This window comes from Lagenorhynchus albirostris, chromosome 2 (genome assembly GCF_949774975.1).
Source record: "Lagenorhynchus albirostris chromosome 2, mLagAlb1.1, whole genome shotgun sequence".
NCBI classification, from domain to species: Eukaryota; Metazoa; Chordata; class Mammalia; order Artiodactyla; family Delphinidae; genus Lagenorhynchus; species Lagenorhynchus albirostris.
In genome coordinates, this window is record NC_083096.1 from 140,261,791 (window position 1) to 140,284,168 (window position 22,378).

General features: G+C 41.3%; 1 protein-coding gene across 5 annotated transcripts in view; it reads left to right on the plus strand.

Moving 5' to 3' along the window:
• USP24 (ubiquitin specific peptidase 24) overlaps positions 1-22,153 on the plus strand; it is a 148,263-nt gene extending 126,110 nt beyond the window's left edge. For 4 of the 5 annotated variants that reach the window (XM_060139935.1, XM_060139938.1, XM_060139937.1 and 1 more), the window contains 13 exons: positions 2,072-2,168; positions 4,504-4,620; positions 5,011-5,103; positions 6,622-6,724; positions 7,888-8,009; positions 8,884-8,997; positions 10,652-10,717; positions 12,728-12,794; positions 14,221-14,299; positions 18,736-18,811; positions 19,714-19,800; positions 20,134-20,244; positions 21,239-22,153. In XM_060139935.1, the coding sequence (XP_059995918.1) occupies positions 2,072-2,168; positions 4,504-4,620; positions 5,011-5,103; positions 6,622-6,724; positions 7,888-8,009; positions 8,884-8,997; positions 10,652-10,717; positions 12,728-12,794; positions 14,221-14,299; positions 18,736-18,811; positions 19,714-19,800; positions 20,134-20,244; positions 21,239-21,301 (1,195 nt within the window). In that variant the 3' untranslated portion in view covers positions 21,302-22,153. The remainder of the gene's footprint in view (positions 1-2,071; positions 2,169-4,503; positions 4,621-5,010; positions 5,104-6,621; positions 6,725-7,887; positions 8,010-8,883; positions 8,998-10,651; positions 10,718-12,727; positions 12,795-14,220; positions 14,300-18,735; positions 18,812-19,713; positions 19,801-20,133; positions 20,245-21,238) is intronic. The other variant, XR_009538921.1, reaches the window with a different exon arrangement.
• Positions 22,154-22,378: the final 225 nt, after the last annotated feature.

Sequence of the window (22,378 nt, forward strand, 5' to 3'; positions counted from 1 at the left end):
TGTGCATGTGAAGAGGCTGTTGTCTCTCAGATTAGCCCCTCTGTAGTCCTTTCAGGGGACAATTTTTAAATGTAATTATAAGTGTAAAAAATTAAATTAGCAAATAATGCTTGCAAATTGATCTAAAGCAATTAAAACTACTAACATGAAGGGTACTTTACATCTTAAAAATTTTTTTTATATTGTGGAAATTTTTAAACATACTCTAAAGTCGACAGAATAACGAACCCTCTCCTGTACCCATCCCCAGCTTGAGTTGTCAGCATTTGGCCAGTCTTGTTTGCTTATCCCAATTCCCACACACGCTCACATGCATACTTTTCTTTTATCCTCTGAAATATTTTAAAGTAAATTTCAAACATCATATAATTTCACTATAAATTTTTCAGCATGTATCTCTAACAGGTTAAGTTTAAAAAAAAAAATAAGTGCTTTACCATCATCACTCTAAACAAAAATGATAGTAATTCCTTCCTATCATCCTGTACCCAGTCCATGTTCAGATTTCCCCAGATGTCTCAAAAGTGTTATTTTACCATTGAATTTGTACAAATCAGGCTCCAAATGAGCTCCATTTGGTCTCCATTTGGTTTGTATGTTTCTTAAGTTTCTTTTAATCTGTAATTGTTCCGTTTCCCCACCACCTTTTCTATCATGCCATTTAACTGGCGTGAGACAGGTCATTAGTCCTGTAGAAGTGCCCATATTCTGGGTTTGCATTCTCACGATGCTTCCTAATGTCTGTGATAGGAAATGTGGAGCACCCCCTGTAGATATTCTTTCCAGAAGAATTGTACCTAAATCTGATCAGACATCTAGAGCTAAATATTGCAAGAGTACTTGTTATCTTTTAAACTTGCCTGGAGTTGCCACTTAGAATCTTAGTGGATGTTGAACAGAACCTTGTGTCGGGTTCACATTAGGTAGCTAATGCTGAGCATTGACAGTTACGTGCAATGAGCAGAAGTGAAGTGGCTTCAGAAAACTCCACTGTCATCTTCCTGTGGGGAGAAGGAGGGCAGGGCTGTCAGCAAATGCTGCCCTCAGACAGGGACCAGAGCAGCTTTCACTGCTGTGACCTGAAAGAATGCCTCAGGACAGCTTTGCCTTGGGTCATCAAAATTCTGTTATATTAAATCTTGCTCATGGAACAATGAGACTTTTCTGTTAAGAGATATTAGAAACGATAGGTAAGTTTTCACTGTGCTGATTATAATATGGGTTGTCATGTCAGGGTGCGTGTGTGAAACAGAGAAAGAAAAGCTGACTGTGGGGAAGCATGCAGTTACCTAGTTGCTCTCAGGTAGTTACCACCACTGCCCGGCGCCAGGGAGCAGGTGTTTCTGCCTGACCGTGCCCTCCGCCACATCTGAGGCTGCTGCCTCTACCGCCCTGGTGGTGTGGAGGATTGGATTGGGTCATGCCTTTGCAGCGGGCAGTGTAGTATCCCAGTGTAACACTGGGTGTGCCAAATATGATGGACGTGGCTGATAAACCTTAAAACTGCTGTCATCGTCATCATCATCATCATCATAGAAGAAGAAGAAAGGAAGGAAGCAGGACCTTTTCAGCCTCACATGCTTCTGGGAGGACTGAGTAATAAGTAAACGTTGGGAGGGAAGAGGAGAGGAAAGTGAAAGGATGGAAACACCAGGTGCACAGGGGGATTGGGAGGTGCTGTGTTGACTCAGAACTTTGAACTTGTGTCTTATTCTGAGACATTGAAGGGGTGCCAGGGAGAACTACTCCTGAGTGAACAGAACTTATAAAATTTTAGGTTCTTTGCTTGTATATCTCTTGAAGTCTGAATTTACATTTATACAGATACTCATCTTGGGGGAAGAAAGAAAGAAAAAACAGGAAAAAATCCACTTTCTGTGTTCAAGGGTCTTGTTTTCCTTTTTCTCCTCCTTCCTCCCTCACAAGGGCCTGTGTGTGCTGATGCTCTCAGGAGACTTGAACTTACATCTTGGAGTAATTTTTTTCTTGGACAGTAGGTGGGACCATGTTGGGAAAGTTGGGTTATAGAAATCTATCTTGCTTTTTCACACCACGTTTCTCTCTATGTTAGGATTTTCTTGTTGGAGTGCAATGTGAGAGAAGTACGTGTCGCTGTGGCCACCATCCTGGAGAAAACCCTAGACAGTGCCTTGCTTTATCAGGATAAGGTCAGTCTTGTTTTCTAAATGTTATTTACACATTCTGTTTTTACCAAATGTTTTAAAGTGCACATAATAAGAAAGAAAGCCTAGGATTAGAGTCTGGTAATTATCCACATAAAATACACGTTCTGTGCACTGACTTCCTGGTAAATGCCAGGCTAGAAGGCATTCTGTCCTCCTCTCCTCAGATCCCAGATGTCAGGGTAGGCTAGGAACTCAGATCTGCTTTGGTCTGTGTCAGGATTTTCTGTCTAGAGCACTTCCTTCTCAGAGTCTTCTCTTGAGAGTTTGTGTTCGATCTCTCTGCATTAAGACCAACCTGAGTCTAGAGTCTCTAGTCTAGACCGACAGTCATTTTGAGCCACCCCTGGCTTTGTCTCTTCCCTCCTAAGTTATTTTCATGATCCGAACCTTCATTTGGCAGCCGGACCAAATAGTGCCGTCCATCCAGGGGCATTGGCCACAACAGTTCCTTCTTTGATCTCCGTTATTCCCTAATCCTTGTTCCTTTTCCTCTGAATTTCTTCTTCTTCTTCTTAACCATGTTTTCTGTAACATATTTTCTTCTGGTTCACAATGCCACACATGCTAAAACAAACCACGGTATTTATTACCATCCTCAGTCCCCCCAAATTTTAAGTCTCAGGGACATAAATGACATGAGTCTGATTATTCAGTCTGTTATGAAGTCCTAGCAAATACAGCAGTTACTTCCCAAGTTTGCTGTTTCAAACAGCTGACACTACATGGAAAACTTTGAAAAATGTTGTTTTGAGAATGAATTGGCTCCTTATAAACTCCTTATAAATTGGCTGGAGGCAGTGTCTCAACGAACTGAAGGCAAATTCTAGGAATTGCTGCTTCAGATTCAGATGTTCGCTTTACTGTTCAATCCTTTAAAGAGGCCCTTGATCCACACCCAGTGCCTGGCACCCAGGCACTTAGTTCCTTCAGCAGTCCTGAGCCGGGGTGCCCCGTTAGACCAGACATGCTCAGGAGCTCCGCTCAATCCAGGATGGAGAAGGAGGTCAAATACACTCTTCAGGGAGGACCTAGAGGAAGACTGTCTCTCTCAGTTCCAGGGATCCTAAGGAAGTGGAGGTTTACTCTAAGGCATTGGCTTTCGATCAGCTTAAACAGCAGAACCATTTTTGGCAAAACCTTACCTGGTTGCAGAATATTTAAAAATAGGTCATTGGGAGCAGCCTAGGACAGTTTGGATACCGTTGCCCTGAAGTACCCCTGTGGAAGTTTTCTGATATTTAACATAAGGACCTTCTTATTCTCCTCCTTCCTCCCATGTACAAACCCGGATAAAGGCAGAGTTAGTGTAGTCTCCCTACAGATGGGGTCAGGCCATAGAGCATCATCCCACCAACCTCTAAAGGCAGGGCTGCAGTGGGGAGAAAGGGAAGGGAGTGGTGGAGGACATAAACCATTTGCCTCAGTAAATTCTACTTGATATCCAGCTGATGTATTTTATGTCTAATTTTACCCCATAATGGAAATGGTACCTCTTGCTACCCACTTTATATTGTAAAGTACTTTGAAATGAAGTGCTACATAAATGGTAGATTTTACTGTATATAACGAGTGTGACAGGATGGATGGGAATATTTCGCAAGTCTGTGAGAACCATCTCTAGAGGAAATGAACTGATAAAGAGTAGTAAGGCTGGTCTTAATTCTCAGATCACACATGAATTTCTAGGGACTTGTCCAAAAACAGTTGGGGTGGGAGGGAAAGAAGAAGCAATGTGATGACCAAAATGGTTTCTAAACAAATAAAATGTTTTTCAAAGCTTTCCATGAGGCGTCAGCGGGCTTTCAAGTAAGTTCACAGTTGAGTCGATATTACCGTTGTCATTCTGTCAGGCTGTTGCTCTCCATTTGCTCCATTGGCTTGATTTCTAGCCCCTATGCCTGTGTCTGTGTTTTTTATTCTTTGCATCTGTGATTATGTGAAGAAGTAGCATAGTGGAGGGAGGGATTCAGAAATATGTTACCTCTAAACCCCCAGCCTTTTAAGAGACAGAAAGAAATGGGCTCTGCAGAAAATGTGACGATTAGGCAGTAGAACCGTGCCCTTGAGTTTGAAAGCTAGGAAACAAAACTAGGCTTTTCTTTTAATTATTTCTACAGTTCCACCAGTCTTCCCTGGAAGATCAAATTGATAATTCTGTTTTTGCTCTCCAAAGCATAAATCCATCTGAATCTGAGACTGGATTGTATCAGTCAGACTTTCCTTTTGTTCTTATGGTGATTTACTTCAGATTAATCCTGTTACAAGTGTCTGTCTTATACTCTTTTTCTTTATGTAATTTCATCTTTCCTCTAATCAGTTAAAGAGCCTTCATCAGTTACTGGAGGTACTACTTGCTCTGTTGGATAAAGATGTTCCTGAAAATTGTAAAAACTGTGCTCAGTACTTTTTCCTGTTCAACACTTTTGTACAAAAGGTAAATGATTTTTTTCCTAATATAGCAGATTGATAGTCTAAAGGAATTTTATATGTGCAAAAAATTCAGACTGGTCAATATAGGATTTATATGATATGGTTTTATGAGTGTTTCTTCTTAAAAATCTTAATTCGTGCAATTATATTACTTGCAAGAATTCCAGTGTACGTAGGGATCGTTACTTACTGTTGGAGTAGAAGTCTGCATTGAAACTAGGGGCCATTGTGCAGCACTGCGGGGCTGTTAGATTTTTAACAAGTACCTTCTCTATGTAAATTATACCATTTAAAAACTTACTGACCACTGAAAACTTCTCATTTAACTGTATTTTTGGAATAGATCTCTGTCTGGATAGGAATATAATTTGTCATTCTCAATATCTCGTGACAGCAAGGAATTAGGGCCGGAGATCTTCTTCTGAAGCATTCAGCTCTGCGACACATGATCAGCTTTCTCCTGGGGGCCAACCGGCAGAACAGTCAGGTAATGCCTACTTTTATATATCCCAGCGAAGTGGCCACAGTTTTGGAAGCCACAGTGTTTCTCTTTGTAGGGAATAAATATTAATTTCATCAGAGTCCAGGTATAAGTACTGCATAGCCTTTAAAATTCTTTGGAGTTCAGTTATTTTTACAGCCTCCTCATAGAATTTATTCTAAATGCTGTAACCAATGGGAATGACTGACTAGGATATCACTCAAAATGCAAAGTGCTGAGTGACCTAGGAGGAAAGATGGGTTCTGCCTGGGGGATTCGAAAGCATTCAAGAAATAGTGGCATTGGGTCCTCCACTGGCTCTCTGGGGCTGTGAGCAGGCTGTGTTGGCGGACGTGCTTACACGGGATGCTGGTCATAGGCCAGGATTCAGATGCGAAGTTGAACCATTACACGCTGAACGATGTTGCCGCAGATGTAATACTCATATTCAGAAAATGAAAGGGAAGTGGTTTTGTGATAGTAGGGTCAGATATATCAAAAAATGAGTCTCCTGTTTGGAGTTCCTATATTGGTGTGTTTCTCCAATCTTTGTATTTCTTCTGTTTGATAGATTTAAAATACACAAAATGTGAACATGCTGTAATGATAAATACTGTTTATGGAACTGGTTACTTTTCATGCTGTACCTCTGAAACTCACAATTCAGTCCCCATTCTCAGGCAAGAATTACAGCTCAGAAGAGTTGTGACTTGTGACAACCTTGACAAGGCCACAGGGCTAAAGCTCTGGTTTCCCCTGTGTGGGATGCATTGCCTAGGGAAGCTTTCCTTTCTTTATTAAGGGAGACAGACTTGCTACTTGGGCCTCCTCTCAGCTTCCTCTCACACCACCTTGCCGCTGTGACTCTTTAGTGTTAAAGAAACAAATGCTGACATGCTCTGTGTGTTGATGTTGTGTTGAGATTTACAGTATCTGTTTTTCACTTCGAGCTTTTCCTTATCAGGGACTCCACTGACACTGGCGATTGATTTAAATTCATTGTAATTTAAATAAGATTTAATTAATGGTGTTATGTTGTACGATTAATATTGTTTTGCATTTATGGAGCACACGAGTTTGAAAACATTCTACCTTTCATGTTTCATTTGGTCCTCACAACCACGAAGTGGGCGGAACAGGTAGGTTATCTCTGTCTTTACACAAAGAAGTCAGGTAGAGAACTCGCCCACATCCGTGTGGTGCAGCAAGTGGCAGAGGAGAGCCAGGCCTGCAGACCTCCAGCCTCACAGGCTTTCCCCACTATACTGGGTGTAGGAAAATTACCTGGCACAGGGTGAGCTCTCAGTACCTGAATTAAATACATAAATGGATTTGTTTTAGAATACGAGTTAATATACATCTACGTTAAGCCACTCTTAAGCTGGCTTAAAACCCATGACTTTTTTGGACTTTGACCTGTCCTACTGTCACACATTGAGAAAGAATGTGGCTCAAAGTATCAGGAACCCTCACACACCCTTCTAACCGGAGCACTAACATCCACTTTATTTTCTCTGACAACAGATACGTCGATGGAGTTCGGCACAAGCACGAGAATTTGGGAACCTTCACAATACAGTGGCATTGCTTATCTTGCACTCAGATGTCTCTTCCCAAAGAAACGTTGGTAAGCTTTAACCTGTCTTTAATACATCAGGAAAACAGAGAGATGGTGAGTTTGTCAGTAACACGTGTAACATGTGGAGAGTAACGACGTTGGCAGTTAAATGGGTGTTACTTGTTTCTCATTTGGCTATTTGAGGAACACTTAAAGTTTTTTGTTTCAGTCCACGTTAAACTTCACCTTATTTTACTAGTTTGTCACGAGAGCAAGCCAGTCATTTCTTTGGGGTGGGACATAGAAGTATTTACCAACACACTAGGGTTAAAGGTACGTTTCTGCACTGCTTCTAGGCCTTGTCGTGACAGCAACGGTAACAGTGATAATACAGGAAAGCAGCTGAGAAGTAGTCAGTGTTTCCTGTGTGCTGTGCCTTTCCGCGGGGCTCGCAGTTTGTTGTGTTGAATCCTCTCAGCAAACCTGTGAGGGCAGTTCCCCTCCTGTGTGTGCAGAAGCTGAGATAGGGAGAGGTCTGGTAGCCCCTGAAAGTCTCACCGCTAGTCAGGGGCGTGGCAGCCAGTGTGGAATGCAAGCCTCTGACCCCCGAGCCTGTGGTAGGGTTTTCATGTCATCTGACCAGGAAACTAGATTAAAAAGCACAGGGCATCCCTCTGATCTGGAAGTGCCGTTGGCTGTCTGAAGGGACGTGGGAGAGCATTCAAATGGTCGTGAGCTAGAGTATGCTTCCTAAACTCTGACTCGCCCATCTACAGAGGCAAAGCTACTGCATTCATGAGTTAGAAAGGTTTGCAAAAGAAAATGAGAGTGGGAGTCCTTGCTTTTCTACCATGTGGGGTAACCCCTTCCACGTGGGTTGATTCTGCACAGCACAGGTGGTGCTGGCCATTGAGCAACAGAAGTGCCTTGTCCAGGGTCTCTTCAGAGGCACTTTGGGCTTTTTTTTTTTTTTTCATGCACTTTGTATATTTTAACTTCTTTGGAAGATTGTCTTGGGTGGAATCACCAGGAGTCTAGAGGTCTTACACCTACATCCTGGGCATACATTGAAAGAGAGGGGTAAGTGTTTTCTCCCATCTCATGTCTGTGAGGGAACAGTTGTAGGTGCTCAGCAGTTGCATGTATGAATCTTGAGGGGATCGCTTTGCCTTGTAGAGTCGATTGCATGTGATAATATCCAGTAAAGTGGGTTTTTCTTTGGTCCCCTAAAGCTCCGGGTGCATTTAAACAACGGCCGCCTATTAGCATTGCCCCCTCGAGTCCCCTGCTGCCCCTCCATGAGGAAGTCGAAGCCCTGTTGTTCTTGTCCGAAGGGAAACCTTACCTGTTAGAGGTATGTACTTAATTCTGCTAAAGCCACTTTCTTTTTGTTTTAGCTGTTTTCTTCTTTTTGAGGAAAAATGCCTTTTGTTATAAGTTGTATTTTGTATGTTGCTCTGATGAAGGGGAGTATTGTTAAGAGAAGTGATTATTTCAAATAAGTTTATTTCCTGTATGTGTGTCAGGAAGAAATAAGGACTAAATATTCTTAGTCCTGTCTGCAGCTAAGAATTGGGCCTCAAGATCCAGCCCAGCTAATTACCCCTCCAGGTCCCAGCAGCTAGGTACATGGCACCTCCCCAGTCACAGCCATTCAGTTTATTATCAGAGAGTTTATTCCCAGTCTCTTGTATGTGTCCCTGGTCCTGGAACACTACAGCTCTGAAGCACATGGGTTTTTCAACCTCAGGAGTATGGAAGTGGGCTGCTCACAACCCCCCCATTGTGGCCCATCCACAATGAGTCCCTTTCCCTTCCACCCAGAACTACCCCCTCTTGAGAACGTAATCTTCCAGCCCTTCTTCCATTACTTGATTTACATATATATGACTGTGAACATAATCATACTGGTTTTTAGGTACATCAACAGTGCTGTGCTATATATCTCCTTTTTCTTTTTTAAGCTTAATATTGTGTATTTTTTGGATCTATCGGTGGTTATTTTAATGGGGGAGGAGGAGATTTACCTCTAAAAATCTGATGAAGGTGACTCCCGAGAGAAAGGTGCACATTTGCACAAATTGTGTTAACTCTCAGACAGACTCCGACTATTTTGAGGCAATGTTGATGATCATAAATCTGAGCAGATTTCAGTGAAAGTCAGAAGCAGCGTATCAGCAGTAACCTGTGACAGAAGAAAGGCTCACTCCTCTCTGCCCTCTCGCTAGGTGATGTTTGCTCTGCGAGAGCTGACAGGCTCACTGCTGGCGCTCATTGAGATGGTGGTGTACTGCTGTTTCTGTAACGAGCATTTCTCCTTCACCATGCTGCATTTCATTAAGGTAGGACCTCAGGAAACCCGGTGATAGCCTGAGAGCCTGTGGGTGAGACACTAGGAAAGCATTCCTTTGGCTCCCAGGCACTATGTTTCTTTTAATAATCTTAATTGTTTTTCCTAATCATAAAAATAGTATATACTTATTGGGTTTTTTTTTAAATGAAGAATAAAAAAGAACTCAAAATCTGACCATTTATAATATTCTCGTACATTTCCCTTTTATTTTTTATGCATGTATTTTAACATAATTGGGATTTTATTGTCTTTATGATTTTGTGTCCTTTTTTTCACTTGACATTTATAAGTATTTTCCATATCATTAAAAGTTATCTGAGTATATTTCATTCTCTCATGTACCGTAATTTACTTAGCCATTCCCTTCCTAGTGATGCACATTTGCATTGGGTTCAATTCTTAACTATTAAGAATAATATTTTACAGTTAATGATAATGCTGTGGTGACCATTATTGTGTAAAATGGTTTTACAGGTTTAGATTATTTCCCCAGGCAGCATCTAAAATATCAAAAGTAGATTGATTTTTGTCACCTTCTGAAATAGTAATGTATGCAGTTCATTTATGAAGCTCTGATCAGTGTGTAGTAATTATTTATGTTGCACTTATTGGATGCCAAGCACTGTTCCAAGAATAATACCTGTCTAACTCACTTAATTCTCAAATACGTAAGTCCTTTGAGGTAGATATGTTTTTATCACCATTCTGCAATTGAAGAAACTGAGGCACAGGGTCACACAACCAGTAAGTAGCAGAGTGGGAGTTTGAACATCAGCAGGGTGTTTCCAGGGCTGTGCTCTTAACCATATTGTTTACTACCTTACTGGGGATTATGAGAAAAACCTTTAAGCCTACACCTAGCATTTTTATTTGTTTTTAATCTTTAATTTTTAATTACATGGATGACATATAACTGCATTCTCTTGGTGAAAATCTAAAACGTGCAAACAAGGCCAAAGTCCACCTTGACCACCACCAGCCAGGCTCATCCCCTCTCCACCCTACGCCACGGATCAGTATTGTCACATTATATATGTCTTTCCAGGCCTCATTCACTTACTTAGTACCGTGCCTGGCACCTTGCAAGTGCGGTGTTGTAATGCAGTATCCTTTCCTACTACACATATGTATAAGGTTACTAAAATGCACAGGAGTGTGAGTTTTCTGAACCTTGCTTTCTTCACTTAGTGTATCTTGGTAGATTTTTCCACTTCCTACGCTGAATTTTGTTATATATTTCACTCATAGCATGCTGATCTCAGAATGCTCTCATTTGCATTCTCATAGCTACTCCAGCATGTTCAACAAAATAGGATGTGTATAAATGAAATACAAGTATACACTTAGGCTTGTTTAGTGACTGAAAATTATCTCCCTTCCTTTCTGCTTTTTTTCCTGTCTCCTTCCTAATTTCATAGTAAAAGATCAAGGAGGGTTACAGGTGGGAGGACCATAGAGGTTGTTTGTTTCAGTCCCCAGATTTAGCATTTGGGGAACTGAGACGCAGAGAAGGGAACGAGTTGCCCAATATCAGCCAGGAGGTGGTGGAACCAGGGCTGGAATGCAGCACTGTTGGTTGCCACTCCAGTGTGCTTTCCACTGAAGACTCACTGGAATCTTTATGCTTTTAAAAAATATTTCAGAACCAACTAGAAACAGCTCCACCCCATGAGTTAAAGAATACGTTCCAACTACTTCATGAGATGTTGGTAAGTCATAAATGTTCTAATTCACTTGCATTTAGGTATTTACTAGTCAGCATGTGTTCATGAATAAAAACTGTGTGTCCTTGTGTTGCCTTTGCTTTCCTTTGGTCTGTACTCACTGTGTCCTCTTCATGTCAGCCATTTTTCATGCATTACTGACTTAGAAGTGAGTGATAATAAACCGCCTCATAGGCACTTGCAGTTTAGTGAGGGAGGCAGACAAGTACACAGGCGATCACAGTACAGAGAGCAAAGGCCTCACCATGGACAGGAAACTGTGATCAGCTCAGATGTGATCTTGTGTGACCCTGTGACCGGCAGAGGTGAACGGCTGGCTCTATAGTTCACTCGAATCTGAGACACCACTGACTGACTGTGTACCACTGAAGATATCTTCGTGAGCCAAAAAACTGAAACGTAATCCACCGTAGGGTACATCCCAATTTCAGAAATATGAAAAGCAGGGGCTAAAATTCAGTTGTAATCAGTGAAGTATAGTTTTATTAGAAGCTGAACTTAGAGAGGTGGAGTGAGCTGCCCAAGGCCATTGTTCAGGAAGTGACAGAGCCAGGATCTGAGCCAAGCGACTGGCCCTGGATCCCATGCTCTCCACCAAACCCCTGGTTTGCTCAGTGAATTGTAGAGGTAGAGCTAGAAGGAGTGGAAATTCGTAGGGCTTGGGGAAGAAGCCCAAACCAGACCAGGAAAGGCTTCAGGTACCAGTGCGTGTAGACTTTTCCCTGTAGGTCAGTGGTGGCACTCTGGTGGCCAAGTTCCACCTACGTGTCTATTTAAGTTGGCGCAAATTGTCTTGTTTTTTACTTTCTGGATCCCAGCCTGTCTTGAGGAAGCAGGTAATCTGGCCACACTGGCTCCGTTTCCTCCACGCCCATCACCTAGAACAGCAGCGGCACAACCCCTCGATGAGGCTTGTGGTCTCCCGTTCCCCAGTGTCCTCACCACTCCTCTTGTCTGCCGCGTGGCTCGTGTCCTATCATCTTGGGCTCTGTAGACATTTAAGTTAGCAACTTCTGCCGTCGGTGATGGGAGGGTTTGAAGCAGGAAAGCAATGTGACCTGATTTATTTCTTAGAAAGATTCCTCCGGCAGTTGTCTTGAAGGATGAACTAAAGAAGGAAGCAAGGTTGGAATTGGAAGACCACATAGGAGTCTGTGGCAGTAATCTGAATGTGAAATAACAAGGCTTGTACTAAGGAGAGACAGGAGTAGAGGGAGCAAAGGCCAGAACAGTAGGTGTTTAGAAAGAGAATCAGTAGAATTTGGTGACTGACCGTGAGCCAGTGAGAGACTAGCCCAGGGGCTTTTTAAAGAGGGGCGGGAGCGGGGGGACCTGGGTTCCCTTTAGGTCCCTTAGGCCTTGGCACAGGGTAGGCATTTAATAAACACTTTTGAATATGGCAGTACCTCATGGGTGCCATTTCTAAGAAGTCTGTCTTTCTGGTCTTTACCGCCTTCTGGTCCTAGTGCTTTTGGAAGATTGTTGCTCCTTGGGGTGGGTCTGTGTATTGTTCATCTGCTCAACAGCAGACCCGTTCAGTTTACTGCACCATGCACGGTTCAGTGCCCGAGCATTAGAAGTACAGTGAGAGTAAGATGTAGATCCAGCCCGTTTGGCGTGGCGTAAACCTCCACGTCAACTTGCAGAGCATGTGTTACATCAAAACTTTGACACATTTTTGTAAACCATAAACCTCTTATCCTTGGGATCATGAAATATGCGTCCATATAACCCATAGAGAACTCTAGATGTTATCGGTAAGAACACGTATTAGAAAATAAGTGTATCTTCAAATATTACTTACGTAATAGTTTTTCATGTTTAGTTTAAAATTTATTGTTGAGAAATACAGCAATGACTTGATATTTGTTTGTATTTGGTTTTGTTATGTTAGAAACTATATAATCTCTTGAATTATTTTGTTTTAAAGGCACCAGTGGCTGTAACACAAGTTCCTTCCTTCATTTACCAGCCTTTGTTTCCTGCTTCTCCCAGGTCATTGAGGATCCCATACAAGTGGAGCGAGTCAAATTTGTGTTTGAGACAGAAAATGGATTACTAGGCAAGTATGGCTGCCTTATGAAGAAGTGTCTGCAGTAAACGTGCAGAGAGCTCATCGTTCCAGCCAGTCTCTCCTCCCTGGGGTCTGCCCCCCACGCTCTGCCTGGCGTGGATCAGTGAGGAAGCCACGAGAAGTCTGGTCAGGGCTGTTGGGCTCCCTCATTCTAGTCAGGAGAATTAGAGCCAGAGGATCTTATCGCCCTGGACACTCTCCTACTTTTAGTAAGACACAGTTTGAGGTCCTTTTACTGGGTCAGGTAAGATTTGGGGGTGCTGTGACTTTCTTCAACAAGCTAAAGTTTGTCCACTTAAGCAAGAAATCATTCATCCCACTCCGTAGCCATTGAGGAGGAAAAAACTAAAACCTTAGACGCAGGATATTGTCAAGCTCATGAAATGTAATTTTTTTTTTTTTTTACCTGTGGTATGAATGCACCCAAATTTCTATTGTCTATTCATAAAAGTTTTTTGACAGTTTTCTTTTCCAGAAGGCTAAAGTGGCTTTAATGAGCTATTTCTTAGGAAAAGATTAGTTAAAAATAGTCTTATCCAACTCCCACCATCCACCTGTGTTTCCAGTTAACTTGAGTCATTTTAGATTTTGCTATGTATTAGAGACGTTTTAGGATCTCTCTTTATTGCAGAAAGGAAATTTATGCTAAAAAGGTTCTGTAGCTACAGCATTCTAGGCCACCCCCTTTGGAATGGTGTACTCTGCTCAGGGCAGTCCCCGGGCTCTCTGGAACTTACAGAGGATACACTGCTCAAGAGCAGGGACCAGGCATTACAGTCATCCCTGGGTACCCGCAGGGCATTGGTTCCAGGACCCACCTTGGATACCAAACCCCACAGACGCTCAAGTTCCAGAGTCCACCCTTCGAATCCACAGTTCTGCATCTGAGTGTTCAACCAACCACAAATTGTGTAGTACTATATGTATTTCTTGAAAAAAATCATATGTAAGTGGACCTGCACAGTTCAAACCCATGTTGTTTAAGGATCAGCTGTAATTTATCTCTAAATGCTAAAAGCAAAGAGCAGAAAATATTTGTTGAACTGAACAACTACCATACAGATCCATTTATCACAGTTAAAGTATTTTAAGCACTCTCTGTCAGGAGTATGGTGGATGGAGAACTTTGAAGGTCTCTAGGTGAATTGTCAGCCATTATAAATTTTAGTTCCTTTCAGTTCTTGTAAAAGTCGAACTTTCACCACCCTGTGTGTTTCTTGAATACTACTTAGTGTTTCTACCCATTAGAATTTAGGGAATCCTGTTGAGTCAGCACCACCATGTTTTTGTTAAGTTTCTTATCTGCTTATCAAAATAGTTGGTTGTAAATTTTCAGAACAAGAGAGCTGTCATCACTTGGACCCACTTTCAGTTTAGTGCTTTATTGTTAAAATTTCCTCTTCTGTTCCTTCAGCTCTGATGCACCACAGTAATCACGTGGACAGCAGTCGCTGCTACCAGTGTGTCAAATTTCTTGTAACTCTTGCTCAGAAGTAAGTATTGACTCAAAATGCAATGAGGAAATGGTGTTTTAGTTACAAGTCAAATATGACCAGAGGAAAAAAATCTGCCTTGTTTTAGTACCTAGAAAATCTGACCCAGTCAGGGCATGCTTGCTTGGATGGTACAGACAACTATTCAAATGATCTCCAAGAGATGTGGAGGGGGAGTGTTAAAGGTAACAGATCTTGTAATCCAAGGAAAAAAAAATGCTAAACCACCAGGCTTTATGCAGGAAGGGCAAGAGTCCAAGGCAGATTTAGGGGCCTCGACAACAAAAAGTTGATGAACCTTCACTCAGGAGACCTTTAGTTAACTACCAACTGTGTCGGCTTCTAGGTCCCCACTTTCAAAATTGTCTCTCAAGAGACAAAGTCATATAACAGCTAATTACACTTATGAACCCAGGCACTATGCTAAATACTTCGCCTGTATTCTCATTTAACCTTTTCAACAACTTTATGAGGTTAAGTACACCATGTCATAGGTGGTTTAAGTGACATGCCTGCCGTCAGAGCTAGGACTTGATCACAGGCTGACTGACTTCAAGGCAGAGGTTCTTTTTTCTTTTTATTTAATTGTGCTAAAATATACATAACATAAAATTCACCATTTTAGCCATTTTTAGGTGTACAGTTCAATGGCATTAAGTACACTCACATTGTTAGTGCAGCCATCACCACCATCAGGCTCCAGAACTTTTTTCATCTTCCAGAACTGAAACTCTGTACCCATTAAACAGTAACTCTCCATTCCTCCTCCCTCCAGCCCCTGGCAACCGTCGTTCTACTTTTTATCTTCATGAATTTGACTGTCGTAGGTACCTCACATAAATGGAATCATAGAGTATTTGTCCTTTTATGACTGGCTTATTTCACTTATCATGATGGCTTCAAGGTGTATCCACATCGTAGCATGTATCAGAATTCCGTTTCTTTTTAAGGCTGAATAATACTCCATAGTATAGATATATGGATAGTATATTTTGCTTATCTATTCATCTGTCAGTAGACCCTTGGAAAGCAAAGGTTCTCAATGTTAGAAGGAACCTGAGTGGTTTGCAACTTCAGCTCCCCGATTTAGTACGTTGGCCAACAAAAGATCAGAGTGACTGCATCCTAACCCAAGGTTATTTTTTTTTAATTGAAGTATAGTTGATTTATAATATTGTGTTAGTTTCAGGTGTACAACAAAGTGATTCAGTTATATATTTTGTTTCAGATTATTTTCCATTATAGGTTATTATAAGATATTGAATATAGTTCCCTGTGCTGTACAGTTAATCCTTGTTGCTTATCATCTGTTGTATATATAGTAGTTTGTATGTTAAACCCATACTCCTAATTTATCCTCCCCACCCATGCCTTTCCCCAGTAACCATAAGTTTGTTTTCTATGTCTGTGAGTCTGTTTCTGTTTTTTTTTTTTTTTTTTTTTTTTTTTTTTTTGTGGTACGCGGGCCTCCCACGGTTGTGGCCTCTCCCGTTGCGGAGCACAGGCTCCGGACGCGCAGGCTCAGCGGCCATGGCTCACGGGCCCAGCCGCTCCGCGGCATGTGGGATCTTCCCGGACCGGGGCACGAACCCATGTCCCCTGCATCGGCAGGCGGACTCTCAACCACTGTGCCACCAGGGAAGCCCTGTTTCTGTTTTATATATAGATTCATTTGTATTATTTTTTAGATTCCACATATAAATGATATCATATAATATTTGTCTTTGTCTAACTTCACGAAGTATAATATTCTCTAGGTCCATGTATGTTGTTGCAAATGGCAATATTTCATTCTTTTTATGGCTGAGTAATATTCCATTGTGTGTGTGTGTGTGTGTATACATATATATATATATATATATATATATATGTACATATACACATCACATCTTCTTAAATCAGTCGTCAGTTGATGGGCACTTGGGTTGTTTCCATGTCTTGGCTGTTGTAAACAGTGCTGCAGTTAACATTGGGGTTCATGTATCTTTTCAAATTAGAGATTTTGTCTTTTCAGGATTTATGTACAGGAGTGTAACCCGAGGTTATTGAGCAGACTGCACTGCCATCACTGAGTCTTGCACCGAGCTCTTTTTATAGTTTAATTTATTTTGCTCCAGATTTTCGCTGATTCTTAGGCATGGGTATTGCCATCCTTGGACTTGTACCAGAATGAGAATGAGAAATCTGTTGGGATTAATCTGCTGCATTTGAGCATCCTCAACAGATTTAAATTGAGAGCCCCATTGAAATAATGCATGAACACGTGTTTTCCAGATGACACAACATTGTAGACACAGATGGAAATCATTCTGCCACAATTGTGCGTTCATTAATTAGGTTTCATATTGGCAACATGTCATCATAAGCCCTTGCCTAAAAGTGGCATTTCCAAGTAGTGTTGGGGCCACATAGCATGTCTGATGCCAGCAGACACACAGTCCAGACATCAGTAGTGTCTTTATATGTGCTTCCATACCCTGCACATATCACATTTTATATACATTAGTGGCAATATCCCCATCGGTAGTGTCTTCAAATAAGGACAGCTTTCTAGATGAGCAAATAAAAATGGAAAGCAGGGGTGCTCCAAAATCACATTTTAAAATAGTTTTTCCCATAATATCATTCTTATTTAAATAACAAAAATTAAAGACTAGTTTGATTTTATCACGAGGTCATTTATTGGACACCTTAAAACTACTAGGAGAGAACATAGGCAAAACATTCTCTGACATAAATTGTAGCAGTGTTTTCTTAGGTCAGTCTCCCAAGGCAATAGGAATAAAAGTAAAAATAAACAAATGGGACCTAATAAAATTTCTAAGCTTTTGCACAGCAAAAGAAACCATAAACAAAACGAAAAGACAACCTATGGACTGGGAAAAAATACTTGCAAATGATGCAACGGACAGTAGCTAAGTTTCCAAAATATACACACAACTCATACAACTCAATAACAAAAAAAACAAACAACCCAATCAAAAACTGGGCAGAAGATCTAAATAAGCATTTCTCCAAAGAAGACATACAAATGGCCAATAGGCATATGAAAAGATGCTCAACATCACTCATTATCAGAGAAATGCAAATCAAAACTACAATGAGGTAATCACCTCACACTGGTCAGAATGGCCATCATTAAAAAGTCTACAAATAATAAATTCTGGAGAGGGTGTGGAGAAAAGGGAACCCTCCTGCACTGTTGGTGGGAATGTAAATTGGTACAGCCACTATGGAAAACAGTACGGAGGTTCCTCACAAAACTAAAAAACAGGGCTTCCCTGGTGGCGCAGTGGTTGAGAGTCTGCCTGCCGATGCAGGGGACGCGGGTTCGTGCCCTGGTCCGGGAGAATCCCACATGCCGCGGAGCGGCTGGGCCCGTGGGCCATGGCCACTGAGCCTGCGCGTCCGGAGCCTGTGCTCTGCAACGGGAGAGGCCACAGCAGTGAGAGGCCCGCGTACCGCAGAGAAAAAAAAAAAAACTAAAAACAGAGTTACCATATGATCCAGCAATCTCACTCCTGGGCATACATCTGGAGAAAACCTCTAATTTGAAAAGATACATGCACCCCAGTGTTCATTGCAACACTGTTTACAATAGCCAAGACATAGAAGCAACCTAAATGTCCATCGACAGAGGAATGGATAAAGATGTGGTGTATATATATACCATGGAATACTACTCAACCATAAAAGGGACTGAAATAATGCCATTTGCAGCAACATGGATGGACTTAGAGATTATCATACTAAGTAAGTAAGTCAGACAGAGAAAGACAAATATCATATCACTTATATATGGAATCTAAAATATGATACAAATGAACTTATTTACAGAAAAAACAGACTCAGACATAGAAAACAAACTTACGGTTACCAAAGGAGAAAGGAGGTGGGGGAGGGATAAATTAGGAGTTTGGGATTAGCAGATACACACTACTATACACAAAATAGGTAAACAACAAGGTCCTACTGTATAGCACAGGGAACTGTATACAACATCTTGTAATAACCTACAATGGAAAAGAATCTGAAAAGGTATATTTATAACTAAATCACTTTGCTGTACACCGGAAACTAACACAACATTGTAAATCAACTATGCTTTAATTTAATTAAATAAATAGGTTATTTATTAAATGTACAATTTGTTGTGGGTATTTTATTTTTCATTTTCCAACTTGGAATTTTAATAGAATGAGGTGGGTGAGTTAGAGGTAGATAAGAAACTTTTCACCACATATTTATCTTTTACTGCCTTTTGAAGTTTAAACATGTGAATGTATCCAAACCAAAAAAAGTACACATTTAATGTAAAGACAACTGAACTTTAATGAAAGTAGCACTTGTGTTTCCAAATTTTAAAGTACTATATGTTAAAGAAGTATATTTGCAGAGAAAGCATTTGGCTAATAAAAATTTCCTCCAATCACCAGGTGTCCTGCTGCTAAAGAATACTTCAAGGAGAACTCCCATCACTGGAGTTGGGCTGTACAGTGGCTGCAGAAGAAGGTAATTGAGTTTTTAACTTTTCTGGCTGTAACATAGGAATCAATAGCAGCATATCCTATCAGGAAAAGTCTCTAATTTGGAGACTGTCCTCAAAATATTTTCAGAGTTCAGACTTTTTTTTAGTACAGTTGATACCTATCTTTATGCATTTAATTTGTATCTTAATACATGTGTTTTAATTTTATGGGTAAAAAGGTAAGGATGATTATATAAGAGATAATATTGATATTTTAGTGAGCTCTTGAGAATGGAAGTGGAATCTTCTAAGAAAGAATCTCCTGATGTGACAGAAAGTCTGGGTCAATTTATATGCTATTTTAGGTGCTTTTAATTTTTATTTTATTTATTTATTCGGCTGCACCAGGTCTTAGTTGCAGCACGTGGGATCTTCGTTGCCGCATGTGGGATCTTTAGTTGCAGCATGCGGGCTCTTAGATGCGGCATGCGGGATCTAGTTCCCTGACCAGGGATCAAACTTGGGCCCCCTGCATTGGGAGCATGAAGTCTTAACTGCTGGACCACCGGGGAAGTCCCTAGATGCTTTTTGTACTGTAATATCTAATGGTAGAAATCGTGGGCTCACGTGGGCTTATTTGTCATCTCTGATGACTTTTTTTTTATATTTTATTTATTTAAGTTTTTGGCTGTGTCGGGTCTTAGTTGCAGCACGTGGGGTCTTGGTTGCGGCATGCAGGCTTCTCTCTAGTTGTGGCGCGTGGGCTTTGTAGTTTGCGGCATGCAGCCTCTCTAGTTGCGGCACACGGGTTAGTTGCCCTGCGGCATGTGGAATCTTAGTTCCCCACCCAGGGATCAGACCTGCGTCCCCTGCAGTGGAAGGCGGATTCTTAACCATTGGACCACCCGGTAAGTCCTCTGATGGCATTTTTGACTTTCTGTCTCAGATGTCAGAACATTACTGGACACCGCAGAGTAATGTCTCTAATGAAACATCAACTGGAAAAACTTTTCAGCGAACAATTTCAGCTCAGGTGAGCTTTGGTTTTGTGTGGCTTGAAATCCCTTAGGTAGGATTTTTAGTATGTTTCTCAGAAACTGCAGCCTCAGAAAAGAGGCGTAGGTTAAAAATGAGTAAGGCTGGAAGAAACAATTGATTTTCTATGAAAAGACAGCAAGTTGGTGTACAGTTTGAGAGTTATTTGCCTGGAAGAAAAGCAATGAGGGTCGGTCAGTCTGGCCCCCACTGCCACAGAGGTTGATGTGAAAGCACCACCTCCAAAGGTCAAGTGAAGGGTAGTCTTCCTCAGTGATGCTGCTGCCACTGCACACCCCCTAACTTTTTCTTGTGTTTCAATCTCCGGCAGGACACATTAGCATATGCCACAGCTCTCCTGAATGAGAAGGAGCAGTCGGGAAGCAGTAACGGGTCGGAGAGCAGTCCTGCGAATGAGAACGGAGAGAGGCACTTACAGCAGGTACAGTAGGGCATGTCCTGTGTGAAAGGGCAGCGCCTGCTCTGAGGTTCTCCATAGAGAATCTCCATAATCAAGAGAGAAAGGAGACACCAGCTCCACCCTCTAGTGATCTCTGCTCAGGACTCAGGCACTGTGTGCTTAGAAAGCAGAACAGTGCTGCACCGTGAAATTAAGCCAGGCTTTGGCCTCAGTCTCTGCTGGCTGTTCTGCTGAGCTTGGAGAGCATCCTGATAAAGCCAGGCTGCAGATGTGGTCCTTCCAGATGGTACCTTGTTCTGCTGGGTTATGAAGAATCACCCCTTCCTCCTCCTGCTCTCACCAGGCTTCCTGGAAACACAGACCCTTGAAAAGAAGGGTCTCATGCCATTGAAATCTGTTAGGGGAGTCAAAGCGTAATTTTAAGCTTATTTTTTAAGTATTTTTAATACTAATCGCTATAGTAGAAAAAGGAATGCAATATTTATTGAACACCTACTATGTGCAAAATAATGCAGCAGGTTTAAATGTAATGACGTGTATCGTGTCCTCCCTCTGGTCTGTAACCTTCTGTAAAGCTATTTCTGTAGCTCCATCACAGTGCATGGCACAGAGGCCTCATTAAATGAATCTTGCTGATGTTCTGTGTGCTGTTTTGTTTGTTTCTAAATCTTTCGGATCCTCGTAACAACCTTGTGAGGTCGCTGTTACCCTGATTTCACAGAAGGAAACTGAGACTCAGCATAGTGATTTGATTTAACCCAAGGCCACATTGTGACTGCAGGCAGGTCACTAGGTTGTTTCTGTGACTAAATGAGAACACAGAAATGAAAGTTTTGCATAATCAGGAATTATCAAATATAAGGTGTTAACACTTGTTATGTTTTGTTGCCCTTTGATAAACATTAAGTAGTTAAATGAGGACATGTTTAAACTGCAGAACACAAGTCCGTTGGCATAGAAAAACTTCTTTCTCTAACTTAACTCTATGTATTTAACTTCTTTTCCTTTCCCAAAGGGTTCTGAATCACCCATGATGATCAGCGAGTTAAGAAGTGACCTGGACGATGTCGATCCCTAGGGGACGTGCCCAGCACATGATGAGAAGTCACGTCACGGTTACTAGATGCTCAGGACCTTTTTGAAATCAGAATCTCATCCTTGAACCCTTTGGAAGAGCCTGGAGGCTGGACCGGGAGAGCCTGCGCCGTGAAGGGAGGAGCATGTGTTTTAAGGAAAGCACTCTTCAGCCCCCCGGGGAAGGCCTGGGAGCTGTTTGGCAGCGAAGAACTCCAGCCTGTGGATCCGCTGACCCCCCGGGGGCACAGTCCGCATGTGGATTGACACTTTTGTGGAGATTCTGGGAAATAAAGCCGGTGGTAGACTGTTTTGTTACATGAACATAACAAGAGTGAGTGAGGATAAAGCTGTTGCTTTCTCTATGATGCTACAAAAGAAATTCCTTTGGTTTTTATATTTTAAAAAAAAAAAAAAGCAAGCTGCCTTTAGATGAGTGCGGGCAAATTTTTAATCTTGCAGTAACATTGAATAGGCGTATCCAATTTAAAATGATGTAAAGATATGTGATAAAAGTTCCTTTTCACTGTACATTAGTAGTTAAAGAATTCAGTTTACACAGACCTTTGTATTTAATATGTCTCCCTATTTGTATAGAATTTCAGGCTGGTCTGGATGAGAGCTCTGCGCATAAACTTGGATCTTGATGAAATGTTACCAGGATCAAAAATTGGGAAATTAAGCTCTTTAAGGTATTTTTCTGATATAATTGAGATTGAAAGAGCAATAAAAAAAAAAATGCTGTGTTCTCCAGAAGTACAGGGTGCATTCTTTGACACCAGTTACTGAAGAAGTTGCGAGTTGTTCCCAAAACAAATTTTAAAAAGAGCAAAATAAAAAGCACTTTAAGATATAATTTTATTGAGTTTGACTGCATAAAATCATCTTTTTAATGCTTGGAGACATATTGAATAAACTGTAGTCTTAAGTCATGTGACCTGCAATCATTTGCTTTTGCTGAAAAATAATTACTGAAACCCTTGGTACTGGTTGTATATGAAGTTTAAATATTTGAGTTGAAAGACACTGCTTTCTGAGTTTTTAGACCTTTTAATGCAGAGAAGGAATTTGAGACTTAGTT